The sequence below is a fragment of the Plectropomus leopardus genome, chromosome 12 (genome assembly GCF_008729295.1).
Source record: "Plectropomus leopardus isolate mb chromosome 12, YSFRI_Pleo_2.0, whole genome shotgun sequence".
NCBI classification, from domain to species: Eukaryota; Metazoa; Chordata; class Actinopteri; order Perciformes; family Serranidae; genus Plectropomus; species Plectropomus leopardus.
The window spans coordinates 21,259,748-21,271,490 of NC_056474.1; the positions used below are offsets into that span (position 1 = coordinate 21,259,748).

The 11,743-nt window shown below is 39.7% G+C and overlaps 2 protein-coding genes across 2 annotated transcripts; one reads left to right on the plus strand and one right to left on the minus strand.

Annotated features, from left to right (window-relative positions):
• Positions 1-1,120: 1,120 nt before the first annotated feature.
• On the minus strand, positions 1,121-6,303 carry LOC121951731 (3-keto-steroid reductase/17-beta-hydroxysteroid dehydrogenase 7-like). Its single transcript, XM_042498184.1, has 9 exons — positions 6,013-6,303; positions 5,164-5,367; positions 4,982-5,074; positions 3,982-4,096; positions 3,242-3,436; positions 1,940-2,044; positions 1,788-1,844; positions 1,604-1,702; positions 1,121-1,352 (listed from the first exon to the last, which is right to left on the minus strand). The coding sequence occupies exons 1-9, from the start codon at positions 6,045-6,047 to the stop codon at positions 1,218-1,220; spliced, it is 1,038 nt and encodes a 345-aa protein (XP_042354118.1). The 5' UTR covers positions 6,048-6,303; the 3' UTR covers positions 1,121-1,217.
• Positions 6,304-7,414: 1,111 nt separating this feature from the next.
• LOC121951670 (UDP-glucuronic acid/UDP-N-acetylgalactosamine transporter-like) lies at positions 7,415-10,733 on the plus strand. Its single transcript, XM_042498097.1, has 12 exons — positions 7,415-7,631; positions 8,242-8,275; positions 8,371-8,457; positions 8,571-8,638; positions 8,735-8,806; positions 8,882-8,950; positions 9,361-9,463; positions 9,561-9,653; positions 10,157-10,224; positions 10,308-10,386; positions 10,466-10,548; positions 10,625-10,733. The coding sequence occupies exons 1-12, from the start codon at positions 7,444-7,446 to the stop codon at positions 10,731-10,733; spliced, it is 1,053 nt and encodes a 350-aa protein (XP_042354031.1). The 5' UTR covers positions 7,415-7,443.
• Positions 10,734-11,743: the final 1,010 nt, after the last annotated feature.

Consider the following 11,743-nt stretch of genomic DNA (forward strand, 5'->3'; position numbering starts at 1 on the left):
CTTTTTCTGAAATTTCTTTAAAAAAAAAATAGGAATCTGATGCATATATTTAGATATATTTAAGTATATTTTCTCTCTTAGAATTTAATTTGTTTCGAATAAAATTTTTTGTAGCAGAATCTTTTCAAAATAAAATATAATGGAAACAGGAGAATAATAAAAGCAAAGGGAATAGATTTCACTTCAAATTGGGGGGGGGGGGGGGGGGGGGGGGGGGTAAAAAATACCAAACACCTAATTTCCTTTTTTTTGGGGGGGGGGGGGGGGGGTATGAATAAATGTAAAGAGTGTATGGAGTAAAGCTAAAACAAGTGCCTAATAGAATAAAATAAAAGTGTAATAAAATTAGGATACATTTAGTGAAACAAGTACACTTGAATAGACTAGAAAAGTTACATCAGCACAGTATGGAAAAGATAAATGATACAGCACATATTTAAAAAAGTATATTTCTCTATTTCTCAATAGAAACATTTCTTTTTCTAGGATTTATATAATTAAAAAAATCTTTTTAATGTTTCTTATTTTCCAGATTAGAAAATGCAGGAGTCAGCCTCAAACAAAGGGGGCAAAAAGCTAATATGCTGTAAACCCGTGAAGCAGCAGTGCATGTCTGTCAGGAACAGCTGAGGCCACATAAGTCATGCAATAAGCAGTTTAGCTAGAAAAGCCCTTTACTACCCAAAAACAGTTCAATCCAAATTCCAGTGGGAGAATATCAGTAAAGCAAAGCTTTTGCATAAGAAGCGGTGAGAGGATGTGCTCTATTACATGACGCCGCTTCAGACATTTGTTTGGTCTATGGCAGACCGCAGCAGGAAACATTCCTCTCAACTAACTGTGCATCGTTATTTATTATTTGTGGTAAAAGAAGCCACTGGTGACAGCTGATGGTGGTGCTGGTAGTGAGTCAGTGGCCTCAGTAAACCATAGAAACAGCTAATTAAAGTTTGTAAGGAAAGACGCCTGTTGAAGAGGAAACCTGATACAGATATCAGGTGAAGGCGGTGGTATCTACATTACGACAAGAGCAAAAGATGAGACTCCTACTGGTTATTGAGCTCACGTGAATTTGACACAGCTTAAAAAAAGACACAATTCAATGATAACATAAGCAAAATTTAAAAGAATAAGGGCACTTTTATTGTTCGTCATAACCAATTATACACGGTCCATTTCGTAGGAGCAAATCCATCTTCACAAAAGACTTCTGACTTCTACTCCACCTCACTGAGGTACTGTCTGTGAGCTGCCGTTTCAGCATTTCTCTCACTCAGTTTCCTTCTGACTACCTTCTCAAGTTCAAGAAGTTCTGTATAGAAGACCTCAGACGTTCCTTCATCGATGTCCATCTTTAACAAGAACAAAAAAAAAAACAGCAGAAAATCGCAATTTATTACATGCATATGAAACAGATCACATTTTTCAGTTCAAAGGTTTTCTGTGTGGCATTCAGAGCATTTATACAGCTGCAAAGTACTGTTTGTGTGTAGATATAGTGCGGTAATGGTGTCATGTACTGCGTGCATGTTAGTGCATTGCTCACACAGAGCGGACTTGAGCAGTATAATGTCTGTGAACGCAGCGGTCTCTGGTTACTCACCTGTCGAGGCTGAGTGTAGTTTCGTCCGAGTCCTGATGTTAAACTGTGATACTTTGCTCTTGGATCAAGAGACTCGGGCTTTTGAAGAAACAACCAGTGCTGTGAAAAGCCAGAGCAGCAGTTTGTGTTTTTCGTGTATTCATTGAAAAGCTGTGATGTTCATATGGACAGGTCGACAACATACCAGCGCCTCTGCTCCGTTGTATGGCGTGAGTGTGAATGTGTTGGTGAAGATCCTAATCTGTTCAAGCACAAAAAGGATCAATAACATGAGTTCATACGCAGCTCCAATCATGTTTAACAGAGATCAGCAGAATAAAAAATATCATCACTCACCAGCCACATGATGGGCATGATGAGGGTCCAGAAGAAGGAGGGGAGGATACCATACGTCAGATTAGTCATCACCAGTCCTGGACATATTACAGAGGAGAACAGCCCCTGTTACAAAGACAAGAAAACGCATGATTTCACAGAACAGGCGGATCTTTTTAAGGGACAAAAATAAAAAAGTGCTGTTTATCAGTCCTGATTGTTTAGGTGTGAGTTGCAGAGTGTTGGAGATACCAGCTGTAGAGATGTCTGACTTCTCTCCAATGCAATAAAACTAGATGGCACTCAGCTTGTGGTGATCGAAGCGCCAAAAAAAGTACACGTGAACTACTCAACAGCAATGCTTTTTTCCAGAAATGATGACCCGGTTACTCAAGATAATGCACAGACCTTGTTGTGAGCGGTTTCATATAGGAACTATTTTCTTTCTACTGAATTACACCCGCCAATCGGCCACAGCACAGACAGAAACATGCATCCACTGCCCGCTCACCGAGCACCACTAAGCTTTGCTCACATTACCGCTCAGCCGAGGAGGACGCCATTAATCTTTACACCTCGCACTGTAACAAGCCTCTTGTCCATGAGAAGATTCTTCCTCCTGCGTAGTGATATGGTTGATGGGTGTAGTTTGGTAGAAAGAAAATAGTTCAATGTTTCCCACAGAATTAGACTCTATGTGTGGCGGTAGCTAACATGGGAAAGCTTCTTTTTTTTTTGTTTTTTTTTGTTCTCGTGTGAGTGTGTCCCTTTTGTTGGCATTCTGTGTCCCTTCTCTTAATTCAGACCTTTTTTCATTCCATGAATGAAGCACCGACTAAACTCGTCATGAGCTCTTATTTCACTCAGCAGCAGTTTAAAGAGTTTGAGTCGCGGCCTGGATAAATAATCTGTCGATCTGTTCTGATCAGATCAATGGATGAGAGGAGCAGCTGCTGAAGACTTTTAAACACCACACAATGAACAGTTAAGTTTCACTTTAACTGCGCCTGGCGTTCTGCTGCTCCATCTGTGACCACAGTTCAAATATAGAATAATACATGGCGGCACATGCTTTAATTGTGGCGGGCCGCCTCAATGAAATGATTGTGTGGAAAACCCTGTAGTTCCTACATGAAACTGCTCACAACAAGGTCTGTGGGTTATTTTGAGGAACCAGGTCATGATTTCTAAAAGAGATGTTGCTGTTCAGTTTTTTAATGTTTTTTTTTTTTTTTGCCATTTTGCGCACCACAAGCCGATCTGTGAGTGGCCGTTAGTAGTCACTCCTGTATCAGTTATCTGCAGATTGTGTAATAGACAAACCAGTTTGTTCTTGTGTCTGTTGAGAGCCAGACTGAGCATGTCCGATGCATACTTGGAGGAGCTGTAGGGCTCCGTCCCATTTCTGTGCTGCATGTCCTCGATGCTGAAGGCAGAGCGGCGGGCGTTACTGGAGGAGGTCCACACTATCCTGGACGTGTGGCCTTCTGAACACAGAAGAGGCTCCAGCTCCCTGATCTAGACCCACAGAGACCACAGAGACCAGAGACATCAAGTGCATGACTTTATATCAGTTTGTCAATTAATCAGTTCACTGCCTTAGCCAACAGACAACATAACATATACTACACCACAATTTTTCTTTGTTTCACAGTACAACATTAAGAAATCTTTCAACATGCACAGTCATACGCTTCAAATCAATCTATCTGCAATATCAAACTATATGCATTTACTTCTACAGTAAACAACATGTGGGCTTGGAAGGCAAAGTAATAAAACATTTTGCAAAAATAAACTAAAAAGGCACTTCAAAATAAAAGCTCTGTGCTGGGAATTCAGTGTTCTTCAAAATAAAGTGTTTTTTTCTTTTTTTTACAATCTTGACATGCTCAGGATTCACTTGTGGTCCATTCAGAATGGACCCACGACCCATTTTCGAGCATGACCCACTAGTTGCAACAACATATAATACTGAGAACTATTTACAGTATATGCTATGTCAAACTACGGGATTTGTGATCATCTTTTATGTTTCATGTCTGTGTGCAGTCTGTGTGTACCAGGAGAAAATGACCGAAGAGGTTGGTGGCAAAAACTTCCTGCAGGCCGTCTGAGTTGAGGCGGTCCTGTTGAGTCAAGAGACCCTCTGCTGTTGCAAACATGTTGATGACATTCCTGCAGTGAGAGGGTACGCCATTACAGAACAGCACAAACCATCGACAGGGTGCACTGGTATACAGCCATCCAGCTTAAAACAAAAGTGGGTCAGGGCCGCTTCCCTACTGGAGCTCTGATTGCCCCCCCTGAACACCAACTGGACCTGACCTGACCCACCGAGCCAGGCTGGACTGGGCCGGGCTGTAATCTGTCATTATTGCCCCAAGGCTGAAATTGGGCAAGGCTCTAACCAATTTATGTGGGAGACCAACCCAGTGTGTTTTATTTTTTGTGTTTAATTGGCTACAACAGAGCTGAGTCTTTCCACCAAAAACTCTCAGTATAATACCCTCAGAATCCATCAAACCTCTAAAGACTTGTACCTAAACCCTCGATCTGTTTAGTGTTTGAAGTGTTAAGAGAAATGTCTGCGCCTGGCTGATCATCTACGAAATGGAGCTGTACGCTGACATTTTCAGAGCAGAAAAAGAACAGACTGGAGTGTTTAGAGTGTTTGTCACAATCGATGGGATATTTTAAAATAACTATTTGTGCATTCAGTCCTTGTAAAGCATGAGGGACAGTAATCTCTTGACCAATCAGCAGACTGCAGTGTTTCTAGCTCCACCTTTTAATAATGGATCAGTGTGCTAGGTTCTTTAACACTGGCGTGACGAGAAAAGGAATAGAAAGGAGCCGTTGTATCGGTACCGTCCACAACTTTTGACAAGGGAAACATAAAAATATCCGGCAAAATGTGTAATGAACTGAACTGAACTGAACCAGACTGCTGGGTGGAAATGAGGCTTAGGTGTCACGTGTGTGTCATCACAGATAGATTCACAATGGGAAAATAAAACAAAGCAAAGCAGAGCAAGTTTGAAACTGGCTTTGGGATTTTACCTGGAGAACAGACCCTTGAAAAAAGCTTTGACATCCACTTGTGGATTCGGCATAATTCCCGCATTTAGATACAGAAAGTCAATTCTGTTGTACCTGTGGAAAAACACAAATATTCATTGCTCAGCTGAGGACAGGTATATCAACAGAGTCATGATGACATCATGGTAATTTGGTATCAGTACCTGGCCTTGAGCTCCTGAGCAGCGGTGAGCACTGACTGCACAGAGCCCACATCCAGGTGCAGTAAATCCACACGGGCGTTTGTGTGAGAGGTCAGGAGGGCGGAGCGGGCAGCCTCAGCCCGCTGCATGTTTCTGCAGGCCAGACACAGCCGAAGCCGGCTGTCCTCAGTCAGCAGCCTTTCACACAGAGCCAGGCCGATGCCGCTGCAGAAAGTGACAGGCGGCAGACAAACACAAGCATGACCACAAACTTCTCTAAGAAACTGTGAGCACACCAATTTACAGAGTAAACATTCAGGTTTTTCTTAGAGTAACAATAGGAGATTAAATAAAAAGGCAGATCAAAAAACCTTTTTTGCAGTCTAACAAAGAATATTTTTTTACTATACACATGGATAATAACCTATATTACTCCCTAATCACATAATTGTGAATGAACTATTCCAGAGAGTGCATTAATAGCTGACTAAAACTCCTTTCAACACTATGTTTTTGACATTTCTGGAATGTAAATTCTTGTTACTTATACACATACATATTTTGGTTTTTTTTTTATTTCACCGTGTTATTTATATTTGTGTATACACCTGATGCACATACAAAAACACAATGGATGACAGACTCCTCAGCTGGTAAACATTATTACAGTCTGATTATCGCAGATTTTGAAGCAGTTAATCTCTCAGCAGGGATGCTCTCCTCACCGACGCGCCAATGTTTCCGCGCCAAATTAACACATATTCATTCGCATTTTTCTTTAATGTTTATCACATCGTAAGAGATTTGTAACAACGTGACACACAACGGGAGTGTCTGTCCATCGTTTTAACGCAGTTTTAATTGACCCACCTGTTCGCGCCGGTCACGAGGACAACTCTCTCCATGTCTCACCGGAGCCTTTAACGTCTGCAGCTGAAAACGGGACCCGAATAAAGTGTAAACCCGGTTATGAAAGCTCTCTACCCGGTGCAGCCCATCGTCCGACCCCGCTGACAAACACCAGCCTATGTGCACGAGCAGATACGTGGTGTGATTGGATGTCAACAAACAGCTGGCCAATCAGCTTCTTCTACAGAGAGCGAAGAGGCTCAAAAAGGTAAAAGAGCGCAACGATTGAAAGTGTCACTCGGGAAATATCAGCAGTTTGTATAATAAACATGTGGAGGACGGAAAATGGCGTAATATAAACAAACAAACAAACAAATAAATATGTATATGAATACACGCATACATAATTAGTAAAATAAATATGGAAATAAATAAATAAACCCATAAATAGAGAAATGACTTCAGATGTTAGGACCTCATACCTTGTAAACATACAGCTACAATAATGCAAAAAATCTATATATGTAGTTGTAGAGATGAATCCACGAAATCGATTTAATTATGTCGTGTTTAATTATTTACTTTTATTTATTTATTTTCACATTTATGACAACAAATGTTTTGTTTTGCACTGTAAGACTCGTACTTTTTATATTTTATATTTTATATGTGTATCTTCTATTTTATCTGTTTTCTTTTTCTATATTTATGTTGCACCAACCCACCAGAACAAATTCCTCGTATTGTGTTAACTATACCTGGCAATAAATCTTTTCTGATTCTGATTCTGATTCTGATGTTTTTACTTTGCTTTTTTATTTATTTCTATATTTATTTCCGCATGTTTTAGCAATGCAAAAAAGTGTTACAAGTAAAAGACCTGCATTCAAAATGTTGATCAAATTGCACTGCGAAAATGCTCATGATGGGCTATTTAGGCAATATATATATATGTAGTCAAGTTTTGACTAGATAGATAGTAGCACAAAACCAATTATACCTATATTTATTAATGCATTTACATTAAACAATATTTTAATTAAATTGATGTTGAACAGGTTTTTGATATTTTATGTGGAACTAAGTTATTGTTATTATTATTATTATTTTTTGTTATTATGGAGAAAAAATGGACAGAGATCATGTCTTTATTTTACACAGATGAATAGTTGTTTCCCTTCACTCATTTGCATACATGGATATAAAACGCATAGGCTATGAAATGAGAAGATTTAAGCATGAAATGAAACCTGAAACACTAAAAAGACAAATCAGAAAGCCACCAGGACATCAGGACTGATGATTGAATCAACGAAGTTTACCAAAGAGGAAAGTTGAATCAAGATACTTATCTTTTTTCCGTTTCCGCCATCGCTGACAACACTTTTGCGCATGTGCAGTAAAACTCGCACACTTCCGTTTCGAGTTTATCGATACTCACATACGTAAACAATGGCAGAGCTGCACAGGCGGCGACCTGAGCCTGAGGGGGGAAAGTTATCACCTGAAGGAGCGTCCTCCAAAACCAGGACACCCGGTGACAGCTCCGCGGTGTATGTGAAACTGTTAGCGGCGGGATTTTACGGAGTCAGTTCATTCCTCATCGTTGTTGTCAACAAAAGCGTCCTCACCGGCTACAGGTAAAGGTGCAAAGTGCAACAGTTACAGGAAGCTGCGTTTCGGACATTTGACCACCTGAATGTGACAGCAGGGGGGACAGACTTTAATAACATCAGGAGGGAGACATGGCAGAGGGGATATGAAGTACAGAGGAGACACACTGGGCAGTTTTAGACTCTCTTCATCCTGAAAATGTCTTCTCAATCTGTTTTGGGCAAAGAGTTTAGAAATGTAGAAATACTGAAGCCACAGCACACCCCTCTCATCGAAAAGGTTTGATGAGCCACCAACCAAACTTTTTTAGCAGTATCTTATGTAGAGAATAATATAAGAGTTTAATTTCTAGGTAGTTACTCCTTTTTTAATATTACGTTCTGCAGATGTTATCTCTGTGCAGCAAAGGGTAAATAAAATGTCATAACATAACATACTCTGTTAAAGTGAAAATCTTACGTTAGAAGTTTTATGAGGCAAAAGTAAAAACAAAAAGCATAGTAGAAATATAACATAATGGGAAAATAATAAAGGGTCCTGTGTTCCCAAGCTTTGTATAGCACATAACCTGAACCTGGAAAAGTGGTTCCTCCTGTGGTTTTGAGTAATTTTTCTTGTTCGTATCCTTGTCTACAGATTTCCATCCTCAACATGTGTGGGAATCGGCCAAGTAAGTTAGTCTTAAGTTGAGTCACAGATACTTCCTGTTCACCCAAACAGACCCTGACTGATACACTGTGTCTCCTTGCTGTATTAACTCTGCAGATGCTGGCTACAGTTGTAGTTCTGAGGTGTGGGAAGGCGTTGGGTGTTATCTCATTTCCAGACGTGGATCTAAGTATACCACGCAAGGTGAGACTGTGAAATAGTTCACTCAGCTGGGACCTAAATAGACACTAATAAGAAGAACCTCATATTAAATAATATATTTTCAAAAATAAGGCTTTTAATGTGTGTGTTTCTAGATGTTTCCACTGCCTCTGCTGTATGTCGGGAATCAAATATCAGGGCTGTTTGGGACACAGCGACTCAAGTTAGAGCTTCTACTCATTGCAGTATTATTATATAATTGAACATTTCTTAATATGAAACAGCTTAATATACCCTGTTTTCTGTTTTTTCTTCCTAGTTTACCCATGTTCACGGTGTTGAGGAGGTTTAGCATTTTTCTCACCATGGTGTTTGAGGGACTCTTGCTTAAGTAAGCACCATTTATCAAGAATATTCTTGCACCTGCAGATGTGCAGTTTTAACAACCCGTTTCCTGTCCTTACAGAAAGACGTTCTCCACGCCAGTTAAGATCACCGTGTTTACGATGATCTTTGGTGCTTTCATTGCTGCCAGGTGAGATGGCCACATACGGTCCTTCAGCCCCAACAAGGACATAAAGGAAAAGAATTGGAGATTTTAGTTCAGTAGCAACCACCACAAATACTTTATTATATTTTCTAATTTACGTATCTTTTAATGTATTATTTTTCTTCTTCTTATTCTTATTATTATTATTATTTGAAGTTATTTTTGTGTATATATTTTATTGTTTTAGAATGTTTTAGATACTGTACATTTGTATGTATGTAGATGTTTGTCAGAGATGACTGATTGTGATTTTAAGGTATTACTTTATATTGTTCAAAAAGACAATAAATAGAGTTGAAAAAAAAAGATGGCCACATACAAGTACACCCATATACTGACATTATCAGGTCACATGTATCTCACTCTTTGACTTTTTTTCTTTTTGTGTTTTGTAGCGATGATTTAGCTTTTGACCTTGAAGGATACACGTTCATAATGCTGAACAATGTCCTGACAGCAGCCAGCGGGGCGTATGTGAAGCAGAAACTTGAGTCCAAGGTGAGCGGAGCTCCTAATCGTACCGCCTCTTCGGAGTGTGATGCTTCTTTGCTGCATTGTTTTTTAAAGATTGTGTCGTGTGCTGCTGTTCCCCCAGGAGCTGGGCAAATATGGGCTTCTCTACTACAATGCTTTAATTATGATTTTCCCCACTGCGGCTTATGCCTGCTACTCAGGGGACGTGCAGGTGGTAAGGAATGGACTCTATTTCCCACGTTTTTTGTCTAATGGGAACAAACATTTTTGAAATTAAGTATTGGGTGAAATTGCAAAACAGGCTGCAATGTAATTATGCAAGGCAATCATGCACCGTCAATTTACATCCACCAAAAGTGCTTGTTTTTGGTACCGACAGGCTTCAATAGTTTATTCGAAGTGTCTGTTGTCAGCGATGTCTGGGCCATTTCTGATAAAACAAAAAGGATCTGGCTCTTCAGTAAAATGTCTTTCTCTGTAGGGATCCTTTCCATAATGTTGTCAGACATTTCTAGCAATTTGAGTGATTACATTGCAACCTTTTTTTGCAGCTGCTGGCGGCAGTGCTTGATCAGACGTGCAATGCTTGCTAAATACTTGATTGTTTTCAAAAATTATTATTCCCATTAGCCAGGTTGCCCTTTAATGTGTTTATAATTTAGTGTCCAACAACTAGAGTTGAGAACCTCCTCTGTCTGTCTGTGTGTTTGAGTACAGGGTTTGGAGTATAATGGATGGTCTGATCCGCTGTTTGTCGTGCAGTTTGTGCTCTCCTGTGTCATGGGGTAAACTCTAGATCCATTATTGCATTACAGATTTTACTCCATGTTGCTGCTCTTGTCTAATTCCTCTTCAATGTGTTGCACAGCTTCATCTTAATGTACTCCATCATGCTGTCGACGCAGTACAACTCAGCGCTGACCACCTCCATCGTGGGCTGCATCAAGGTACGTCTTTTCAGTCCTGTCCTCTGTGGGCCAATGAGATTCATGAATGCAGACGTGTGACCCTGTGTGACTCCTGCAGAATATCCTGGTGACCTACATAGGAATGGTGTTTGGAGGAGACTACATATTCTCCTGGACTAACTTCATCGGTCTAAACATCAGGTAAGACACATAGACTTTAAAATTGAGCTGGTGTTTTGTGTCTGAAGACATATTTTGTCATATTTGTTTCCTACAGCATCGCGGGGAGCCTGGTGTACTCCTACATCACCTTCACACAAGAGCAAACAAGTAAGGACCGTTCAAATAATGGGGATCATAAACCCTGTGAAATTAAAAAGCTGTAATGTCTGCATAAATTGAACATACTACAGGTCTCTAATGTTTTCCATTAAATTTAACAGAAAAGGCGTAAACCAAAGAGACCTGACCCGACACTGATGAACTACGTACGTCCAGAGAACATTTCCTTTTGTCCATGTGCTGTATGTGGAGACGTCTATTTACCATGCTGTCAAAATGTTTTACAAACTGTTTTTTTTTGTGTTTTGTCAGTATGTGTTTTTGCTGCAATTGTGGAAAATCATTTCCTGATGATCAAATTTAATATCTTCAGTCAGGATTGAATGCCTTTTTTTATAACTATATTTCACTGATTAAATGTAAAGCATTTTTACATGTGACAAATCAATAAAATTAAAGAATAGATTTTTAATTTTTGTCATTCTATTTTTATACAATACTGACACCCATATGAGTTTCTGGTCACTCTAATCCCCTTTTCTCCATACTGGCTTGTAATGAACACTTTCTGAACACTAAAATACATGCAGGTCAGTGGAAATGAGACTTATGCACAGCTACTTAAAACAGTTGACCCTAAAATCAGTAGTTATTGTAGTTAACTGTAGTTCCTCTGCGTCTTTTTGTGTCTCTTTCTGGTCGTTCCCTGTTAATTTGAGTGAAAAATGCAGATGAAGGCCGGGGGGGGGGGGCCCTGGGCCTGTGCGTTGGACAGTTGCAAGTTTTCAAATGAATTTTGTGAATCAACATGAATCAATGTTGGAGAGAAGGCGACATCTCTACGGCCGATATTTTCAATACTCAGCATCTCACTGCAAAACAATTTACAATGATAAATAGCGCTACAGGTGAAAGGAAAAATATGTATTTTAGATTTTGGGGTGAACTGTCACTTTAAGCCTAATTAGTTTCAGTTTAACGTCACGGCGCAGAACAAGGACTGTCGATTTTGTCCCATTTTTCTCAGTGTGTACTCACATTTTGAAGGCCAGTATTTTGAAAATGATTATAATGGTATTTAAGACTTCTAACATGCAGTATAAACACATTCAAG

What these genes read in the sequence shown, in the direction of transcription:
- LOC121951670 (XM_042498097.1), top strand. Translation starts at nt 7,444, where the DNA reads ATGGCAGAGCTGCACAGGCGGCGACCTGAGCCTGAGGGGGGAAAGTTA. An exon ending in CATGTGTGGGAATCGGCCAA is followed by an intron (nt 8,276 to 8,370) that starts GTAAGTTAGTCT and finishes TTAACTCTGCAG; the next exon opens with ATGCTGGCTACAGTTGTAGT. An exon ending in GGTGCTTTCATTGCTGCCAG is followed by an intron (nt 8,951 to 9,360) that starts GTGAGATGGCCA and finishes TGTGTTTTGTAG; the next exon opens with CGATGATTTAGCTTTTGACC.
- LOC121951731 (XM_042498184.1), bottom strand. Translation starts at nt 6,047, where the DNA reads ATGGAGAGAGTTGTCCTCGTGACCGGCGCGAACAG. An exon ending in TCATGCCCATCATGTGGCTG is followed by an intron (nt 1,845 to 1,939) that starts GTGAGTGATGAT and finishes GTGCTTGAACAG; the next exon opens with ATTAGGATCTTCACCAACAC. An exon ending in ACTACACTCAGCCTCGACAG is followed by an intron (nt 1,353 to 1,603) that starts GTGAGTAACCAG and finishes TTCTTGTTAAAG; the next exon opens with ATGGACATCGATGAAGGAAC.